The 21,939-nt window shown below is 41.5% G+C and overlaps 1 protein-coding gene across 4 annotated transcripts in view; it reads right to left on the bottom strand.

Moving 5' to 3' along the window:
- The window catches only part of DOCK8 (dedicator of cytokinesis 8), a 241,650-nt gene that overhangs the window by 20,656 nt on the left and 199,055 nt on the right, over positions 1-21,939 (bottom strand). For all 4 annotated transcript variants that reach the window (XM_055294375.2, XM_055294377.2, XM_063609923.1 and 1 more), the window contains 10 exons: positions 18,130-18,226; positions 16,642-16,776; positions 15,226-15,378; positions 12,747-12,905; positions 11,108-11,208; positions 10,148-10,340; positions 5,727-5,870; positions 3,703-3,834; positions 3,112-3,246; positions 1,571-1,660 (listed from right to left, as the gene is read on the bottom strand). In XM_055294375.2, the coding sequence (XP_055150350.1) occupies positions 1,571-1,660; positions 3,112-3,246; positions 3,703-3,834; positions 5,727-5,870; positions 10,148-10,340; positions 11,108-11,208; positions 12,747-12,905; positions 15,226-15,378; positions 16,642-16,776; positions 18,130-18,226 (1,339 nt within the window). The remainder of the gene's footprint in view (positions 1-1,570; positions 1,661-3,111; positions 3,247-3,702; positions 3,835-5,726; positions 5,871-10,147; positions 10,341-11,107; positions 11,209-12,746; positions 12,906-15,225; positions 15,379-16,641; positions 16,777-18,129; positions 18,227-21,939) is intronic.

Here is a 21,939-nt window from a genome sequence, read left to right on the forward strand (position 1 = left end):
GCCTAGGCTAGGGAATGTGTCTTAAGTGAGAAAGCGTTCTGAAAAATGTAGAAAAACAAACTCTTCAATTTGGCCAATTCTTCCCCTCTTCCATTATCTTCTTCATATCCTGGAAGATGGAACTGGGAGTTTGGACCTTTCATTTTATAGGTTTGCTAGATGGTGAATGGTCCTCTGTCCCAGGGCCCTTAATGATGCCTTGCACTTGCATTATTTCCAGTAACTTAGAAAGCTCATTCATGGACATGTGAGTTGGGCTGAGCGGGCAGCATCAGCCTGTGGTATAATAAAGCATATATCTGGTCTTTGTCAACATTTCCTAGCACAGAGCTTTAGAAACACTTGGAATTTCCTCAGTGATGGGTTTCTTTGTGATGCTAATGAGGTGACTCATGCTGGGCCCCTGGACAGCTTCAGGATGCCAAGTGGCCACCAAAAAGACCAATTCTGTGATTAGAGGGTAGGAACTGGATGACCTCTGGAGACAGGAGAGGGGCTGGAGATTGTGTTCAATTTGCCTACATAATGAAACCCCAACAAAATCTCTGGACACTGAGACTTGGCAAAGCTTCCTGGTTGGAGAACACACTGATAAGCCAGGAAGCCATAAATAGAGGCACAAAAAAGATTCACCCTTTATCATAATACTCTGATAGTAACCAGAGTACTTTTTGGAATTCTGTGAGTCACTGTAGTGAATTATTTAATCTAAGGGGTATCATAGAAACTCCCAAATTATTATTATTATTTTTTGTTTTGTTTTCTCCTATTTTCAAGCTAACAGGTTATAGAAACTCCCAAATTTGTAGCTGGCTGATCAGAAGCGTGGCTGGCCTGGGGGTCCCGCTTGAAGCTGGCATCTGAAGTCAGGGCAGTCTTGAGAAGGACTGAGCCTTTAACCTGTGGGAGCTGATACCACCTCCAGGTGTTAGCGTCAGAACTGTACACCCAGTTTGGGGTGAAATGGAACATACCCTCTTGTGAAAGTGAGGAAACCCAAACCCAAGCCCTTTTTACCATTCCCCCAACAGCACAGTGACCCTGTACTTGGCTGGAAGGAATATTTGCAGCCTAAAGAAGGAAGCCACTAAATGTTGTCAAGTTTGAAATGGAGAGTTTAAAGGTTTTATAAAAAGGCAGTGAAGAGCAGTGCTAAAGAGTACGGGTTTGGAATCAACAGACCTCAAGTCTGAGTACTGGCTCTGCTGCTTGCATAACCTTGAAAGTTGCTTGACTCTTCTATGTCTCAGTTTTCTCATCTCTAAAATAGGAATGACAAAACCTACTTCCAGGGGTTGTTGCAGGATGAAATAAAATGATGTATGTAGAGGGCCTAATGCAGTTCCAGGTACACAGTTGGTGCTTAATAAATGGTAGCTCCTATTACGATTCCTGCCTTTGACTATATTTTCTTTAAGATCTGACCAATTAGTAGTTGAACTCTAGACAAAAAGGTATGATTGCATTTAAGTGACTTGGAGAGTCCAGATAGATGAGATCATTATGTATTCTTGGGTAGAGAATGAAGGGATTTAGAGCTTGATGGTTATTTTTGTAAATTTTTTTATACCTTGTTAGGATCCAACTTGGTTTTGTCCACAGGAGTGGAGTCTTTAATCACTTCCACAAATTCTGCACCAAAACACTGACCATAAAATGCCTAGGTAAGAAGAACCAATAGTTTATAAAGGTTATTTTAACATAATGCAACTCTTTGTCTTCTCGGAAGTGAAATACGTTTGGAGCAAGTGCAAGGTAGAATGATGCTCACTGATTATTGAGAGTTCCTCTGAGCTAATGAGCAAAGTTCAGCATTTCCTAAGACAAAAATAAAAATAGCACTGTCAACTGGTATATGCTTCCCTATAAGATGTATGCTTGGCCGCTAATTCAGCTAACATCATTATATTGCGGAGGTATCTCCTGGGGTATGACACTCTTTACTTCTAGCCTTCTGCACCCTGGGAACTTGGAGGTCACCAGGCTTCCCATATTGTGACAAATCACAGTGCACAAGAAGATAAAATATATACCTCTAATCCTAAGTAGGGGAAACAATACAGGGAACTAAGTGGACTGGGGTCAATTGCTAGCGCTTTTTCTCATGTGCAAAACAATTTTGGGGCAACTCACCCAGCCACTCTGGGCAATGGCTTCTTTGAGTCAAGTAAGGATAAACCTTCTTGTCTTTTTTGGCATGGATGGAGAGTGTAAGAAGCCATTAGGCAACACAAATGTTTTAAGTTTTACACTCATAGGAGGGCACAAATTCAAAGCAATGAAAGCCTAAGGAGTGAATCTTTGGTTAATTGTGAGCAGTTCAAAGGACCCCAGTCCTGCTTGGTAATTGCAGGTTCTTTGTAAACAAATTCCTGTTCATCCAAATCCCCAAATGTGCTTGAGAAGGTTTTTTTCAGGGAGGCACCTTTGACTGAGTTCTTAGTGTTTGGCCTTTAACAACATGTGTTTCTTTTGTCCTGACCTTTATCTAGCCTGTTTCTCTTCTCCATGCTTTCAGCTTTGCTTCTAACAACATGCTGTATTTTTCGGTTATATTATGGACCAAATGTCATGGGCAGGTTGGAGCTGGGCTGGCCACAGCCCATGGTCTGGCTACTGCTGAGTAGCTCCACATCAGAATGACCCCAGCTGCCATCCAGTGATACCTAAAGGATGTCCTCACCATAATCTAGGGGTGATTCAGTCCTTTGGCTAGAGTACTTCAAAGTCAAGATGCTAAACTTCACGTTGAAAAACTCTATTCCTCTCTATTTACTGGTATAAACTATTAATATTTGGAAAGGGTGATAAGAAAGCACATGACCTTGACTGAATTTTGCAAAGACTTCAAAATAAATATTCATCATATAAAGTTACAAACTGGGAAAAGCATACGCAGAGTCTTAGGGAAAAACTATCAAAATCTTACATCACCTCATGATCTCACCTAATATCTTTCTACTTTGCCTTTTATAAATGCAAAGGGGAAAACTTTATGTAGAGATCAGTGATGAATCCATAACTCTTTATTTGTTGATTTTTGGTAATGACCCACTCTAACTTGTTTTTGTAAAGTGTACCAGGTCAGACACACAGAGTCACCTTTCTTACCTCTAGTCTATGTGAGATCTCAGGAAGCTTGGTAATTGCAGGCTCTTTGTAAACAAATTCCTGTTCATCCAAATCCCCAAATTTGGATCCAAAGAAACCAACACGGAAGTAGGTTCCAAACATTCTCTTATGATCCTGAGGAACAAAATATAAAAAGCTCTCCTTAGTTATGTCATCCTGAGGAGCCACTGAGTTGCAAAGGGCAGGGTCTTTCATTGTGTTAACAAAGCATTTTACTCCTATGGCTGATGTAAACAGAAATTACTCCTTAAAAAAATTTAATGATTACGGAATAAACTTCAGAAATAACAACAAAAGAAATCCCATGAAAGATTTCTGGGCCTTCTTTTAATTAAACTTAAAAATTTCTTCCATTTCCTGGTTATAAAGTAATCTAAGCTGTATCTTTTCACATTTGGAATTTTGGTCCTCTGTTAGAGGAATTCAAGCCCTTTTCTCTTTGACAGGTGAGAGCAAAAGCAACGTGCTAAAGATAAATCACTCCCTGGAGAGGAAGGATGGCTAAGCATCTGTAAGGCAGGGTCGCCTGCCACCAGGTAACAGGAGCTGCCAGCCAGGCTCCCTGGCTACCTTGTTAACGATGCTGTCGAAGGCCCTCTGCAGCTTGCTGTGAGTGAGTGTCAGCTTCCGGAATTCTCGATGCGCTTCTAGGATGGGGATGACCAGCTTGTAGACCTCATTAACCGTCTCATATAAGCCTCCCTTGGAAAGAGGAGAAGAGCATCAGAGAGAATTTAATCCACTGGAAACTTAAGAAGAGCAACCAGAGGTCAATGCCCAAACAATGTGCTGGACAGTGAATTTATTGTTGTATCACAGTATTTTACAGGGCAAGAAGGGGTATCTGAGCATTTTTGGGACAGTGGTAGCCTTCAAACTGAACTAGATACCTTGCTAAGTAGTCCTGTATGGTGATAAGTAGGGAGAAGAGCTTTTGGGAAACAAACAGAAAAAAATACTGGCTAAGTGCAGTGGCTCATGCCTGTAATCCCAGCACTTTGGGAGGCTGAGGCAGGAGGATCACTTGAACCCAGAAGTTCAGATCATCCTAGACAACATAGGGAGACCCCATCTCTACAAAAAATTAAAAAATCAACCAGGTGTGGTAGCACGCTCCTGTAGTCCCAGCTACTTGGGCGGTTGAGGTGGGAGGAGGGCAAGGCTGTACTGAGCCAAGACTGTACCACTGCACTCCAGCCTGGGTGACAAGGCAAGACTCTGCCCCAAAAACAAAAACAAAAACAAAACAAAACAAAAAGAGAAAACAGGAGAGAAGTTTGGTAGCAGGGACCAACAGCAATTCAGACAGGCAGTTTTAGTATATTTAAATTTCATCAGAGGCCCTCCTCTAGCCAGATGCTAAATGTATGCCTCCAAAGTGTTAGTAGAATTCTAATTCATTTTGTTGAATTTGAGGAAAAATGAGAGCATATTACAAATTTTCTGAATCTTGAAAAGGAAAGCAAGAATAGAGGGAAGATAGTTAAAACAATAATTAAAATACATAAAATTGTAGAGAGGAAACTTGGAAATAAAAATTGGAAAATAAGGATGAGTATAGTATAGATGAAAACAAAATGGGGTCAGCTAAATATAGTAACGTACTGAATACTTTCTTGGCTTAAAATTTAAAGGAGGAGGGAGATTATTAAAATGAAAACAAGTCGGGCGTGGTGGCTCACACCTGTAGTTCCAGCACTTCGGGAGGCCAAGATGGGCAGATCACTTGAGGCCAGGAGTTTAAGACCAGCCTGGCCAACAGGGTGAAATCCTGTCTCCTCTAAAATTACAAAAAATTAGCCGAGTTGTGGTGGTGCACACCTGTAATCCCAGCTACTCAGGAGGCTGAGGCAGGAGAGTTGCTTGAACCCTGGAGGCGGAGGCTGCAGTGAGCCATGATTGCACCACTGCATTCCAGCCTGAGCGACAGAGCTAGACTCTGTCTCAAAAAAAGAAAAGAAAAGAGACAAGAGTGTTTCCTCTTTGCCCTGAATCTCAATGACTTCATCTCTCTCTATATTTTTCTAGTATATATACTAGGAGTGTTTAGATCCAGATTAAGTTAACCAGAGGAGTCTCAGTGGTTTCTGTGCCCACATTTCTGTAAGCTGGTCTTGGTCTGTGACGATCCGTCAGACTGCACAGTGCCTAGGAGGGAAGACACTGTCTGTGTATTCCTTCTCTCTCCACCCAGTGGTTCCTCCCTAATTTTTTTCTGTCTGAGAGGAAAAATGAGGGAGTGAAAACATGTCTCATCATTTATTGTGTAACCCTGGGCAAGCCATTTCACCTCTCTGTGGCTTAGTTCCACCCCTACTAAATGGAAATAATACTGTGAAACTGCTGCCCAGCCAATGAGCATGCAGTGAAGCTCAGACCAGCACTGTGATGAAACGCTATCTCAGCTCCCTTGGGGAGCTCATGCAATTTGCATACATCAAAGTCCTCCCCGGGCCCATCCCCTGCCCCGCACACCCTGGCATGTGTCCTCGGGAAGTGGGGCTGACTGGGCCATTAAGACCAGGTGTTCCCAGCACCCCAAGTCCAGCTGGAGTATGGGAGGCCAGGCCCGGGGATGCCCTCTGGGCACTGACCGTGCTGAAGAGCTCCGCAGCCTGCTCCAGGAGGCCCACCAGGCCACTCTCGGTGAAGTACTGGCCTGCGCACACCCCATCCTCGTCAGGTGACAGGGTGTCATCAGAGACCACAGACTCCTCCAGCACATTGGAAGAAATATTCTGAAAGAGACCACAGTATAAGCCTGGAGAACAGGGCGACCAGACTAGTAAGAGACCACAGGAACCCCGAATGGGGAAATGAGGAAGCTGGTGTGCAGATCCTTACCAAGGCTGTGACTAAACTAGGTCTGTAATTCTAGCCCGAGAGTATCTGTCTGCCATTCATTCAGAAGGGGCTTACTGAGCAACAGGTCTTCAAACCTCACGGTTTTCTTTTTAAGCATTAGGAGATTTTGTATAAAGGACACTGACCTCAATGTCACAACAGCTGAGTTAGTTTAGTGCAATAACCCTAAGGGACATAGGGCTGGGGTCTTGGTTTTCAAAAGGCAAAGGCCAACTAACATTAATTAGACTCCCTGTTTCACCGAGTGGACCTCTGACTTCCAGTGGTGTTCTTCTGAAGGATGTTGCTACTCCAGAGTTGACTTTCAGATAAACAGCCGTGACATATGACAACAGCAAGTGAGGCTGTCTTCATTACGGAAGTTTTCATGGCATTGCAGCAGTTACTGTGTGTGTGTGTTTTTTTCTTCCTGAACATTTTGTTTCCATGCATTTTTTTCCTTTACATAAACTATTGCATTTAGAGCCTCTAGCACAGCATGCGGAGACCACGGTTAGGGTGAACCAAATGAGAAACCCAAGACATAAAATTTAGAGAGGTACTCGCTTTTAGGGCCGTGGAAATACTGATCTTATACCCGCTTAACTCTGAGGGTGAGTGCCTCCTCACCCTAGCACTGGCCCTGGCAGTGAATATGTGACAGGTAAAATCATTTACTTCTTAGCTCACAGCTATGGAAGAAATGCATATGGAAAATAGAAGAAATGGGAAACTTTCCCAGTTTAGGGATTACAAACAGGTGGCACACATGCCACTCCTTCCTATTGCTGTAATCATGGCAGGCATAACTAATCAACTGTAGTACTTTTTCCCCAGAGCTTGGATATAGTCTCAAAATTCTTCAGCATAGTGCTCCAGTCAGCCACTACTAACTGATCAGAGCTGGCTTGTGAACTAAAAGCTGTCTGCCTTCTGGCCTGGTTAACAATATCAAGTGAATCAACCTTAGCAATCAATCAGGACATAGTTGTCATAGATAGCCCTATCCCTTCACGTGAAATACTGTAACGTAGTTTTAGGAATATAGGAGGAGGCTCTCAAAGCCTTAGTGGCCAGTCTTTCTTCCAAACCTGGCCTATGTATTATGATTTTTCTGTGATAACAGAAGGTCCAAGAAATTCAGTTGAAAGCATTTAATAACCCAAGATACTAACACTATTAGAACTGTATGCAATTTTCCACATTAGAGGAACAGATTTGAAGCTATGTAGCCTCATTAGCTGTAGTCAGAGGAAAAGGATTCTGCAGACTTTCTTGGCTTCAGAATCAGGGAGGTACAAGTAACAGCAGTATCTAAGAATGTGTCCATATCTACAGTTGTGAAATAAATATCGCACTCTGGGACACAGAATTTCAGTGATCTCAGTTTCCTGGAATTCAGTGACCTCAAAGTTATTTTCCTTGCACATATTCATTTATCTCTAGTTTATAAATCTTTTCCAAAAGCTCTATTTCACTGGAGCAGAACAAGGTTGAAACTCAAAGCATAGAGCATTTGCAAAATCAACACTGGACATCTGTTGTTAATGCTGTCTAGAATTCTTTCCCCCTTCTATAAAGTAAAGCATCCTGATTTGGGGGAAGAAATCACCCATAATTCCAGGTGTGGACCTGTGACCTGGGGTCAGTAAATCAGAGCACTCCATTTCTCTGGCCAGTATGGCTGGTTCAGAGATGAGCACAGGACCTGAACAGGATCAGTAAGATGCACTGAGGCTTTCTCTGCAACTGCTAGAAAGGAGGCACCTCTCTTCTCTCCTAGACTTGAACCTAGAGATATAAACCCAATCTGTGGTGTGGGAAGCCTGTGAAGAATGAAGCTGACACAACAGATGGCAGAGATGGGAAGTGGTGATGACAGTGAGCTCTGCTGACATTGTTTGGGACCCTAGGTCCAGTATGGCAGGTGCTACTCCAGGCTCACATTCCTCATCCAGGCTGATAAATTCCATTTTTACCTTCTGTCAGTCTGGGTTGGGAGTCCTTTCACTCGCCAGCTACATTTCCAAATTGATTGGGTATGTCCCATTTGAGAGAAGTAAGAATTCACTCATAGACATTAATATAATTTGGCTTCTCTTCTGTAGCTGAGAACACCTAACTCACTGCCTCCTGTACATCAAGAATCCCTCACACTTCAGTTTCTTCTGCCTTCCTTTTCACCTTCTTCACTCTTCCCCGACCCACAAGGCCTGGACCATAAATGCTCACAATATCTTGTGCCTCTTTATAACAGTATTTCTCATAATTATAACTGAATAAAGACTGGAATAATTAGTTATATTGTGTCTCTCTGGTTAGAATGTAACATTCATGAGGACAGAATAAGTATTCAATAAATATTCTCTAAAAGAAGGAATCAATGGATAAAGATATGTGAACAGATAGAGCTGTATGCCCCCATGTTGGGATAATGTGGAATATTTCTGTTGATTGTGTAATAATGATTCTGTCTTACTTTGGCATGTCATTATTAGCAAATCAATTGAATTCTTGGTAAAATTAGGACAGTAAGGCTTACTAAACATAAAAGTCAATAATGAAATGCAATTGATATTTAAGTGATAAATATTAAATAAAATATAGTCATGGGAAAAGGAATAAAAGAATTATAAAATAGTTTAGTAAATGAAACAATATGAAGTGCTAAACCTTACAATTTCCCGGGAATTGAAAGAGTAGTGCTATAATATTTATTCTTGATAGTATCAAATGGTCAAAAAAAATTTGAGAAAAGAAGCAAATACATCTAAAATAACTTTTATAACTTTCTTGTGCACTTTTATGTGATTTGAAATCAGGTGTTATTTTTATGCTTTTTGATGAGATTTAATTATCAGCTTTGACAACAAACATTTCTGAATTAAGAAGAAGATTCATTTGCCGAGCATGAAATCACAGAATAACTATTTTTGTTCTTGAGGACCACAAGAAAGGAGGAGTTATTCACAGGAGGCAATACCCAGCTTTGCTGTGTTCTGGAAAACCAGAAGCTCCTGGCTGCACCAGCATAGTTTCAGTGACTTATTCTCTAAGCCTGGGAAAGCTACTTTGAATTGTTCTTTCTTTCTGGTTCATACGACATCACAAAATTGTGTTGAAGAACAATAACAAGAACAAAGCCTTCCATAAAATCAGCCATGTGAATTCAAACAAGAATAATACAAACCCTTGTAAATGACTTCGTGAGTCTGGCTTGAAAAACCCTCTATTACTGTAGCTATATTGTTCATGGTTTCAGGGATGGTCATCTCTACAAATTACGTCTCTTACAAAAAAAGTACTCAGCATTGTGCTTTTTTATTTTCTCTCTCTCTAAAGACTGTATTAAACTATTCAGTAAGAACACTTTAAGTGGCCACTGAGCATCCCCATCTGAGCCAGCTTTCAGGTCTGGCAGACAATTTCCCTTTGCCAGCTGTGGGTAATTTTCAGCTTATCCTAAGAAGGTACTGATTCAGCCTTTGGTCTCCCTTCTCAGGTCAATTTGATTCTTTCTTGATTTTTGGATTGGAGAGTGGGCCCCTACAAAGTTGGAGAGTGGAATCAAATGAATGGGCCAGGAGGAAAATCATTTATCCAATGTTTTCCAAACTTTCACAGATGTCAGTATACTGTGTTAACTACAAGTCTTTGAAAAAGAGTTTAAATGACCTTAGAAAACTTGCTCTCTCAGTTCTCTCATCTGTGAAGAGGGAATAATAACACCTTCCCTACCTACCTGCTTCACAGCTTTAGGGGGAGGTTCAAATGAAGCCATGCATGTGAAAGTGTTTGCAAATGTCTCCTAAAGTGCTATTAATAACGGCTAGGTGCCTTTATTGTAAACAATAGTTAAAAAAAACAAAAACAAATGACGATGGGAAAGCAATTAGAAGAAGCAAATATAATGTATGAACTTGGGATTTTTCAACCTTAGCACTACAGACATTTGGGGCCAGATAATTCTTTGTCAGGGGAGCTCTCCCATTGCAGAATGTTTAGCAGCATCCTGGCTTCTACCAGTCAGATGCCAGTAGCACCTACTCACCCATCCCAGTTGTGATAACCAAAAATGTATCTAGACATTGCCAAATGTCCCCGGGGCTGTGGGACAAAATCGCCCCAGTTGAGAACCACTGCTCTAAAGGAAAAGGTGCACACCCCCTACCTGGAAGCTGACACTGCCCACGGGCAGGTAGCTGTGGTCCTCCAGCATGCTCAGATACTCAGCCACTAACGCAGCGGCGTGCACCAGGCACATGGCAGCCTCTGTGTAGCACTTCTTCTTGGTGTGTTTCTCTGCCATGTTCTGGAGCCAGGTCAGCCGCAGATCAGGAGATGCCTGGTAACTCTTGGCAATTCTGAAGACAGATTGATAAGCAGTTTTGAGGACAGTGGGTTAATGACACTGTTCTTCTACTTTGTGTGACCTTTTCTTTTTTTCTCCCCAAGAGTTCCCCATGCCCCTCCACCTGAGATTCTGCCCTACATTTCCAGAAAACGAGAGAGAAGAAAACATTTATTAGTCCAACTATTTTTATTTCATGTTTAAGCTGTGCTGACCTCCAAGAAATAGTACTTAGTAAACGCCTTATGGGGAAAAAATACCTGATAACATGATGTCTATTTTAATGGCTCTCAGGCAATTTTTTGCCTTTTCTTTCTCTCAAAATAAAACAGAAAACAAAAGTACTGCCCTTTGTATGATGTTGCATCCGAACAATTTTGCTTCTGTGAGTAATTTCTCCTGAATAAGGACTGGAAGACCAAGTTTTAAACTACGGGTAAAAAATGATTTCTAAAGTAAAACTATATATGTATGTCTGAATATAATTGGAACAAACGCATATAGAAAATAATTCCTATAACAGTTAATTATCCTTTTCTCTCATTCCGTGGTAAGTAGAAGATAGCGTTATTAAATAATGCCTCACTTTAAATTAGGGAGATCCTTCTGAAAACTTACTATGAATTAACCTACTCTGAATGCTTAATTTCTACATAGTATTTGGCTATCATCCAAACCACTCTATCCATGTTAGCTGTGATCATTGCATTAGTAAGAACTCCACAGTGACAAATCCTCGACCCCCAAGTGGTGCCGCTTGAGTGTGTCAGGAAAGCTTACCTGTACATGAGATCCATAAGCATCTCAGGATCTTCCTGAAATTCCCTCATTTTCACCGTGTCATATAAGATGCTATTCAGATTACAAAGAAGTTCCTCCACCTGCAAAAGGTGTAAGCCTCAAAATAATCTTAGCTTTGTAGTCCCAGGCGAAGAGTTAGGATTACATTGAAATGCAAGGGGAAGCCATGGCAAGGGTTGGATCAGAGGGCAGCAGAGACTAGGGGTGGCAAAGTCATCTAGACCTGACTCTAGTTTTCATCTTCGCCAGCCCAGGTGTTTATGAGACCCGGATGTGTGTTGGCCCTTGAGATCCATAAATCTGCCTGAATCCTCATACTATCTCTATCTCCAACATTTTTGTTTAAATTAGTTTGAACCAGTTTCAGTTATTTGTAACCTGAAAAGTTCCAAACTCTACTCTGGAATATCAGGGCTTTTTATACGAAGTAGGAAGCAGCTTAGGACCTCAGCTTGAGTTCCATGTCTCAGAAGCCTCCTGGATATTCCCAGGGCTTCAGACATTTTAGAACCTCTTGTAATCATTTATTCTTAATTACAAGAGCCAACAGTGGAGGTCCAGGGGAGCCTGCAGTACAAAAACAATGAAAGACTATGGCTTGATCTATAGACCCTGGCAGGTGACTCAGCCACAGAATGTTGTCTTATCCCCCTTCCCCTCTGCCAGCCTGCCAGGGCTCCTAAAATTTCTACCACTAGAGTCATTTCATTGGGTGAAGGCACTGAAGACCTTTATTAAACTGCTCATATTTTGATTGGTCTTGTTGGTGAATACCTCTACATAAATGATGAAATTGAAGGAGTATGGTCAAGATGAAATGAGAGAGGAAGGATTTGATGTAGAGGAGAGGAAAAAGGTTCCGAGAATGAGGATGCAACATTGCCTGAGAGGGCAAAATAGACTCTGGAAATAGGGTTCTCAGACTAAGGGAATAAAAGAAAACATTCATTCATTCATTCTCACTTAATTAAGACCCTACCATAGAGCAGGCTAGGAGGTGGAGTTAAAAGATACAAGATAAAAGGCTAGAGTTCCATGGTCATTGTAATGGACATGGAAGAGATTACTGTCCTTCCAAGTTTCCTTAGGACAACTTTGTTTACATGCTCTCTCAAACTCAGCCCTTCCTTACCCCTCACCAGACAAGCCGGTCCCTTTACCATCCCTTCAGACACAAATAATTCATTCTTTCAACTACTCACAATTTCCCCCTCACTTTTCCCCTGCTAGCTGAATCCTACCCCAGCCTTTAATCTTATCCCTCCCTGCAGGCTTTCCTGGACACCGGATTGTTTACTGATCATGACCTCTCTTCCTCTAACCTTACACAGCACTTAGTTCCTTACCACACAGTTGGCACTTATGTATCACTTGTCTTGTACTGCCTCCTAATTGTACTCCAAATAGACTGTTAGCATATTGAGACTGGGGACAGTGGTGGATGCATTTCTTTTTAAAACCTCTCAGAGTGCTGAGAGCGCATGCATATTGGACAATAAACACTTGCAAATGTTATATAAGTGTATTGATAGATAAAGTGTGTATATATGCACATACATACACAATAGTTGGCAGACCCCGAACTCATGCGTGAGACAAGGTATGTGCTTCGGTGTACCTGGGTGGGAAAAGGAGTCATCTGCATGGCTGTGTCCTCTTCTGAATAGGCCAAAATTGTCCTCAAGGATCTTCTCAGGTGCTCTTCATTAAAGTCTGGTGCTCTTCCCACCAAAGATGCCAGCGACATGGTTACTTGCATCTTTACTCTTGCAAAGTTCTGCATCAGTGAAAAAAAAAAAGATGAAGTAAGTAAGACGTACTTAGCAGCGGATAACGGAAAGCAGCGTGGCCAGACACAAACAAATCCTCAGTGTTACCTTTACTCCGTCTTAATTATTTCCTCTTCTCTCAATGAAATGGGAGCTACACTTTGCACAAGATTCATATTGTTGTTTAAATGGTTTAAATAGACATTGCTCTCACATAAATCTGTCAGGCTCCCTTTAAATTTTCATTGAGGACTGGGCTGCCTTTGTGCTGCAAGCTGGAAGATTCTTATAAAGTTGGGTCCAAGAATACGGTATATCCTTTTGTGCCAAGAGTTTCTTCTTGGGACTTTATTTAAACTTTATTAAAAGAAAGAGACTTCTGGCTCGGCGTCCCAGCACTTTGGGAGGCCAAGGAGGGTGGACCACTTGAGGTCAGGAGTTCAAGATCAGCCTGGGCAACACAACAAAACCCCGTCTCTACTAAAAATACAAAAATTAGCTGGGCATGGTGGTGGACACCTGTAATTCCAGCTACTCGAGAGGCTGAGGCAGGAGAATCGCTTAAACCTGGTAGGCAGAGGTTGCAGTGGGCCAAGATCTCACCACTGCACTCCAGCCACAGTGACAAAGCAAGACCCTGTCTCTAAATAAATAAATAAGGGGGCTTCTGTGGCCAACATTTCTGAGATTTTGAACTCTGGGGAAGCAACAAGGTTTTGTTTCTTCTTTCTTTACAGGCCCATGGAAAAACATGGCTACCTCAAGGTCCCCTGAGGAATGTCCTAAAGGCTTTTAAATAATCATCCCAAATGCATTTGGAGGAGGCTGACGTTCTTCCATGGGCCAATTTGTCTTTATATATCACTTGAGCATACTTATTAACGTGGCCACAAATGGAAATTCCAAAGAATGTATCAAAATCTAGACAAACTAAAGAAAACTTGACTGTTCTATAATAAAGCTGAACTCCAAAGTTTTCGTTGCTTTGAATAAAACTCAAGTCTTGGCTAGGCAGGATGGCTCATGCCTATAATCTCAGTACTTTGGGGGGCTGAGGAGGGAAGATCACTTGAGCTCAGGTGTTCTAGACCAGCCTGGGCACGCAGCAAGACCCCATATCAACAAAAATGCAAAAAAATTTAGCTGGGTAAGGTGGCTTGTGCCTGTAATCCCAGTTACTACACGAGAGGCTGAAGTTGGAGGACCATTTGAGCCCAGGAGTTGAAGGCTGCAGTGAGCTATGATTGTGCCACTACACTCCAGCCTGGGTGACAGAGCAAGACACGGTCTCAATAAATAAATGAATATATAAATAAAATATTAAAATAGAACTCAGGTTAGATGACACTGATCATTTAAAATTCTCTTCCATAGGTTATTCTGGCACTAGCTAGTCAGAATTTAGAAACAGGAAACACTTTTCTGAATTCTAACCTGTCTATTATATTTTTTCCCCCACAGATGATAACTTTTAATCTAAAATATTCTTCCATTTCTTTCTTTATTTTATTTTTTTGAGACAGGGCCTCAGGCTGGAATACAGTGGCACAACCTTGGCTCACTGTAACCTCTGCCTCCTGGATTCAAGTGATTCTTGTGCCTCAGCCTCCTGAGTAGCTAAGATTACGGGTGCGTGCCACCACACTCAGCTAATTTTTTGTATTGTAGAGACGGGTGTTTCACCATGTTGGCCAGGCTGGTCTTGAACTCCTGGCCTCATATGATCTGCCTGCCTCGGCCTCCCAAAGTGCTGGGATTACAGACATGAGCCACTGCACCTGGTTATTTTATTTTATTATTATTTTTTTTGAGATGGAGTCTCACTCTGTTGCCTAGGCTGGAGTGCAATGGGGCAATCTCGGCTCACTGTAGTATCTGCCTCTCAGGTTCAAGTGATTCTCCTGCCTCAGCCTCCCAAGTAGCTGGGATTACAGGCATGCGCCAACACATCTGGTTATTTTTGTATTTTGAGTAGAGACGGGATTTCACCATGTTGGCCAGGCTAGTCTTGAACTCCTGACTTCAAGTGATCCACCCACCTCAGCCTCCCAAAGTGCTGGGATTATAGGTGAAAGCCATCCTTCCTGGCCCCTGGCTGTTTATTTTAGAAACATACTGATAGAGACCACTGCATTTATCTGATGAATTCACTTTTAGATGCAAATTAAAATGGAAGCTGCTATCTATCTACATACTCAATTGTTTCTTTCTCACAGGACAGAAGTAAACTACAATATTCCAAAATTTCCTTATGTTTTTTTCTCAGCTGATGCTTTGCATCAATTTTCTCTACTGATTCCAGGTCACTCAGCTGGTTTGAACTCTTACACTGGTGGCTCCAAAACTGAACCTCATGAGGAGGTAAAGGGTGGCACAGGCTTGGCTCCGGGTGACATCCATGCTGCTGCTGCAGTGGTGCAGCACTTGGTGACACAGGTCGAAACACTGCTCCACCTCCTCTTCGAAGAGTAAGTCTCCAAACTAGGAGAGATGTAAGGGGCCATTAGGCATCACTTGGCAGTTTGATACACTTTCTGGACCGTTGAAATACGCAAATGTCCATTTGGACAAGAAAAAGCCTAGAGGAGTTAATGCATTATTCCATAAAGATAATGAGCTATGTGAATCAGAAGACGGATTTAAGCAATGGAGTAGACTTGAGATTTAATAATGAACTGTCCAGCTAAGGTCAGAGCTGTGTTATTAACTGCACTGTGAGCCAGGTTGCATTCACTGGTGAAATCACAACTATGATGGAAGTAAACCTGAGTTCCCTGGGTTCCTGGGAAATTACTGGTGATGAAGAAAGAGAAAATGGTCCAGATAAGGATGAGCAGAAGAATTTTACTTTTTAAATTTGAAAGATCCCATGTAGAAAGCACCAACTGAGATCTTCAATAAAGGGAAAAATAGGCCGGGCACGGGGGCTCACGCCTGTAATCCCAGCGCTTTGGGAGGCCGAGGCAGGTGGATCACTTGAGGTCAGGAGTTCAAGACCAGCCTGGCCAACATGGTGAAACCCTGTCTCTACTAAAAATACAAAAATTAGCTGGGTGCGGTGGCACACGCCTATAATCCCAATACTCAGGACGCTGAGGCATGAGAATCGCTTGAACCCGGGTGGCAGAGGCTGCAGTGAGCTGAGATGGTACCACTGCACTCCAGCCTGGGTGATAGAGCGAGACTCAGTCTCGAAAGAAAGAAAGAGAGAGAGAGAGAGAGAGAGAGAGAGAGAAAGAAAGAAAGAAAGAAAGAAAGAAAGAAAGAAAGAAAGAAAGAAAGGGAAAAATAATCTGCATGTTACCCCAGGATAATCCTCATTCCTCAGGCTGTGAGAAATTCATTTCTGACCTTCCTGGCATTTTATGGCATGACACTTTGTAAGACTAATGGGTGTCACATAGAGGATTTAATCTCACTCAGCGGAGGTATTACAGAGAAAGAGTGAAACTGCTAAGTCACTCAGTTGATCTCTGTTCTCACGTCATAGACCTTCAGTGAATGGCCATTTTAAACTTCTAGAGTTAGGTCCACATTTCAAGTAGGGGAGCCACTGCTTTTCTTTCCATGGTGGTTTCCCACGGAATCAGGGCATCTGCTTTCTTCCTAGGAAGACTTAAAACCTTTACTGTGATGCCACTTAATATGCTCTGTGAGTTTTGGTCCACCTGAAGAGAGAAGTGTGAAGCTAGATGAGAATCTTACTCTTAATTAAGAGGAAGAAAACAAGCATCCCATGTTTACCTTGGCAATGAGAGCACGGAGTGTTGCAAAGCAGTGAGTCAGGTAGGTGGTACTCTGATCACAGTTCAGAGAATTCACCAGCACCCTCAGAACACCTCCCAGCAGGCTGTCTTTACAGTCCAGAGCCGAGCTCGCCTGGGGGAATGGAAGAACAGCATCATTGAATCCCTGCACTGTGCCAATGAACTGGATGTTCCTGACAGTTAGCTCAGTAATGCTGATGTTCCATCTCCAGTGGTGAGTCTTAAGAGTTTGGTGAGCCACCATGGGTATCATCCATTAACCATGCGAACCAAAGACCTATTTCCAAATGGCTTTATTTCAATGCTCCCAATGAGTTTGGGATTTATATCTAATTCTGGGTTCCTAAATGAAGGTGTAAGGCCCATCTCCCTCATCCTGGGTCATATCTTTTAGAAAGTTCTTTCTTTGTGTACAAGACATAGCTTTCCTTATGGGATTCGAAACACAATTGTGGGCTTCCCAGTACAACAGGGGCTGCTTGGTGGCAGCAATTATTCTAAATAGAAGCTTGTTTATCACCTACAGAAGGACTAACAACACCAAGGATAATAACAAAAAGTTTCAGCTTTCTTTGAAAACTGCAAATATATTTGGGGGCTAGTATAGATATTTGGCACCTAATATTGTGCTATATAAAGATATGGTGAATGTGATACCAAGCATTTAAGTTATCAAAGATATTAAAGTTAACAAAAAATCACATACTTTTTGTGTTTATTTTTGTATGATGATTACTTTGATTTTAGACAATTTAAAAGTTAGAGAATTAAGATTTCATTGTGTTTCAACAATATTTCTTCTAGCCCTAAAAGCAATCCTGGACCTACTGTAATGAATGACTTCTCAATGGAAACATTAAAAACTCATTATTCCCTAGACAGCTTGAGAATTTGTGGAAGTATCACATAGAAGATAAAATTAGTACGGTACAAAGTTCACAAAGCTATATTTTTCTACAGCAAGGATGGCAAATTTATAGCACAAATGACTTTCCTTAACAAATTTAAGTCCAAAGATGCCATCATTTATCAAATTTAGCACTATTTTTACCTAGCCTAGTCATAATCATAGCTCCCATATCAGACAGTGACTATCATTCAACTGGAGTTGACCCATCAGAAAAAATCCTAGTTACCACTACTGTTCTAGATACTAAACGATAAACCCAACATCTGTATTATAAACTTGGTGCATACTCACACAGATTTAACCAAGAGGGTCAGCTGGCCAAACACCTAACCCTCTCCAAGTAAGCCCTAAGTCAAAGAAGCCAGAAGAATGTTTGGTATCTCTGGAATTTATAAGGTAGACACAGTTGCAAATAGTAAACTTCTCAACTTCATTTTTTAAAAAAAGTTACTATGGGATCACATTTACGTCTTTCACAATTTTGCATCGAGAAGTCCTTATTCTAGTAAACATATTTATGGCCAACAGATTGGATTGGGTGTTTGTTCTCCTCACCTGGATAATGTTTTCCTGCATATCCAGGATGATTAAATGTGCTTCTGTAGCCAGATTGCCACTGATCAAGGCTTCTTGATCTAACTCTGCCTTTGTTCTAGGAAACAACAAGAGGTCAAATTAAAGCGCATGTCAAACCTGGCCAGGTTCCCATGATGGCAATCTATGCACCAAGGTGTAAAGAAATCTCCAGAATAGTCAACCTTGAAACGAAAACAGAGCAACCGGCCCTGAGTAACTAGAGTGCAGGTGCCTTCTGTGATTCATGTCTTGTTGAAACAACTGTCTAGATAAAGTCCCCTGGTCATCCTCATCTCCACTATTATTAATAATGATGAGGACAATTATAAAAATAACACTATGGGTAGAGAAGCAGTTATTAGTTGCTACTAGCAATTAAGCTCCCCTATCAGATTGTTGCCTAAAGCCTCAGGGCCATGACTGTATTTCATGCATGAAAACCATTTGTAGATCTGAGTAAGGGGAAGCCCCTGCAATATGCGAGAGAGAGTGAGACTGGATGTGATGTGAACTTGGCAGTGATGAGGCTGGGTTAGGAAAGGGTGGAGCTTCACAGCCAGGTCAGGGGAGAGTCAGCCTCTTAACTTCCCAAAGATCACGTTGAGGTTCCTCAGCCAACTGCGTGGGGTCTTTTGTCCTTTTCCACTGGGAAACAAGACTGTATTCCTGTAGGGCAGGTGATCTAATATCCTGCTGGACATTACTGGTCATTGCCCACTAGGGAATGGCAAATCGCCTGGTGCTCGCTCCTCTATTAGGTTTCACTTTAAGGAATCAGAAAGGTTATTTTTGGTAGCCCATCCATTCTTATGAAATCTAAGTGAAGCTGTAAAGGATATTTTGTATCATCATCCAAATGTAGTTGCAAGCAAAGGAACATATGAAGAATTGACTTCACCAAGATGCCTCAGTAGCCAAGATGTTACCATGGGGTTGGGGTATCATTATATCAGCTCATATGTCTTGGACCAGGGTTACCACTTAGCTGTTCTTGAGTCCCATTAACCTAATAATGGGGGCATTGCAGCTGCTTATATACCACTGAGGACTCAAAAAATAAGTACTTCTGTGTGTTTTACTTGTTTTCATGTTTAGGACAGGCCCTCTGGTCCCAGGCTACTTGACATTTTTTCTCATTCTCCAAGTGATAATATATGTGTAAAATAAATGAAATCTAAAAGATTTTTTTGTTTTTTTTTTTTCCTTAGAGACAGGGTCTTGCTCTATCACCCAGGCTAGAGTGGAGTGGCACTATCATAACTCACTGAAGCCTCAAACTCCTGGGCTCAAGTGATGCTCTGCCTCAGCCTCCTGAGTATCTGGGACCACTGGCATGAGCCATCAAATTTTTATATTGTGATAAAGTACATATAACATCAAATTTACCATTTTCACCTCATCATCCTTTTTTTTTTTCTTTTCTTTTTTTTTTTTTTTGAGACGGAGTCTCCCTCTGTCGCCCAGGCTGGAGTGCAGTGCTGCAATCTCGGCTCACTGCAGACTCCGCCCCTGGGTTCACACCATTCTCCTGCTTCAGCCTCCCGAGTAGCTGGGACTACATGCGCCCGCCACTACTCCCGGCTACTTTTTCGTATTTTTAGTAGAGACGGGGTTTCACCGTGGTCTCGATTCCCTGACCTCGTGATCCACTCGCGTCGGCCTCCCAAAGTGCTGGGATTACAGGTGTGAGCCACTGCGCCCAGCCCCTTATCATCCTTTTTAATTAATTGACTGCTAGTTTAGTTTTAAATTTAGAGCAATGCTGTCCAGTAGAAACAATGGGGGCCACATATGTCATTTTATATATTGTGGTAACCACATTAAAAAAATAAAGAAAAAGTGAAATTATTTTTAATATATTTTGTTTATCCTAAAAGATAAAAAATACTGTTTGCATGTAAGCAATATAAAAATTACTAGTGAAATATTTTACATTCTTTTATTCACAATAAGCCTTCAAAATCTGGTGTGTATTTTTCACTTATCTTGATTTATTATCTCAATTGGAACTAGCCATATTTCAAGCATTTGATAGCCACATGTGGCTAATGGCTACTGTATTGGACAGCACAGATCTAGAGTGTCCTAATCTGTTTTTTCCCAAATTTTTGTATTGTGATAAAGTACACCTAACATAAAAATTTACCATCTTAACCATTTGTAAGTATACAGTTCAGTAGTGTTAAGTACATTCATATTGTGCAACCATCACTACCACTAATCTGGTTTTTTAAAAGCTTTACCATCTGACCAGGCACAGTGGCTCATGCCTGTAATCCCACCACTTTGAGAGGTTAAAACAGGTGGATCACTTGAGCCCAGGTGTTTTAGACCAGACTGGGCAACGTGGTGAAACCTTGTCTCTACAAAAAATACAAAAAGTAACCAGTGGTGGTGGTACACACCTGTAGTCCCATCTACTTGGGAGGCTGAGGTGGGAGGATTGCTTGAGGCCAGGAGGGTAAGGCTGCAGTGAGCTGTGATTGTGCCACTGCACTCCAGCCTGGGCGACAGAGTGAGACCTTGTCTCAAAAAAAGAAAAGAAAAAAAAAAGAAAAAAAAGCTTACCATCTATTCCTTTAAAACAGTGGATTTGGTGGCAATAGAATCACCTGGGAAGTTTTACCGAATATTGATTTCTGGGTCCTGCTGGAGTTTCCAATTGAAGTAGTCTAGGGTACAGCTGGGCACTGATAGTTTTTAAAGCTCCCCAGGTGATTCTAATGTGCAGCCTAAGTGGAAGATCATTGCTCTAAAAGAAACAGAGCCAAAATAATCGAAAAGTGATCAGAAAGAGGGTGAAAGACACCATTATTATAATGATAAATTTTCCAGGTAGGTAGGTTGAACAGTTATAATTTTACTGTGGTTTCCCTTTAAAAAAGAAAAGGCACAAAGCCCCTGAGAATTTGTAGATGTGAATCATTAGCTGTGATAACCAGCAGCCCACCAGGTAGAGCAGGGCTGAGAACTAACCTAGAGCAAACTGGTAGGCCATGCATGGTTAGGACCAATAATGTGTTGCTCCTGCAAGCAAAAGGGAAAGGTTTTCCGAAACACCAGTTTACAGCCGGGGCAAAACAGGCCTACTTAGGGGTCTTCTCTTAATCTAGTAGAGTAGATGAGCTAAACAACGTAAGCTATTCTGTAGCACCCATGGCATGCATATTGTGTAGTTGTTGTTCATTGCCCGAAGTAGAATGTATGGACTCTCAGATCCAAGTATTTTATAAATCAGTCCAGGGAATTTAGTGCAAGAATAACATACCCAAAGCAAATAGGCATGATACCAACAACTGGGTTTCCAAGTCACATCTATAATAAAAATATACTTATTTCTTTAATGTTTTAAAATAAATGCGACTCCCAAAAGTCCCAAAAGTTAACCAGAATGATTCTTTCTTGTGGTAACAACAAAGATACTAACTCACATTTATTTACAAAACAGCACTGCTAATCAAGTCTGCCCCATACTCCCTTGGATGGGTGCTTCACCACCCATGGGGTATCCTATCTTGTCAACTGTGTGTCAGGGGTGATTTTAGCTCCACAACATTTTGCTCAGTGAACCCTGGGATTCATTAGGCTACCTGTGGCTAAACGGTATTGGAAACGTGTTATCTAGTCAAACGTATATACTTTTAGCTTTCATATGTCTAAACTGTTGCATATATAGCAATACACATCAATATATCTATTCATCTATAGCATAGATCTTGATCCAAACAGGTTTTTTTATTCTTTCATTTCTTTATAATTTTTTCTGATAACAATATATATTATAATACA

The sequence above is a fragment of the Symphalangus syndactylus genome, chromosome 9, assembly GCF_028878055.3.
Source record: "Symphalangus syndactylus isolate Jambi chromosome 9, NHGRI_mSymSyn1-v2.1_pri, whole genome shotgun sequence".
NCBI lineage: Eukaryota > Metazoa > Chordata > Mammalia > Primates > Hylobatidae > Symphalangus > Symphalangus syndactylus.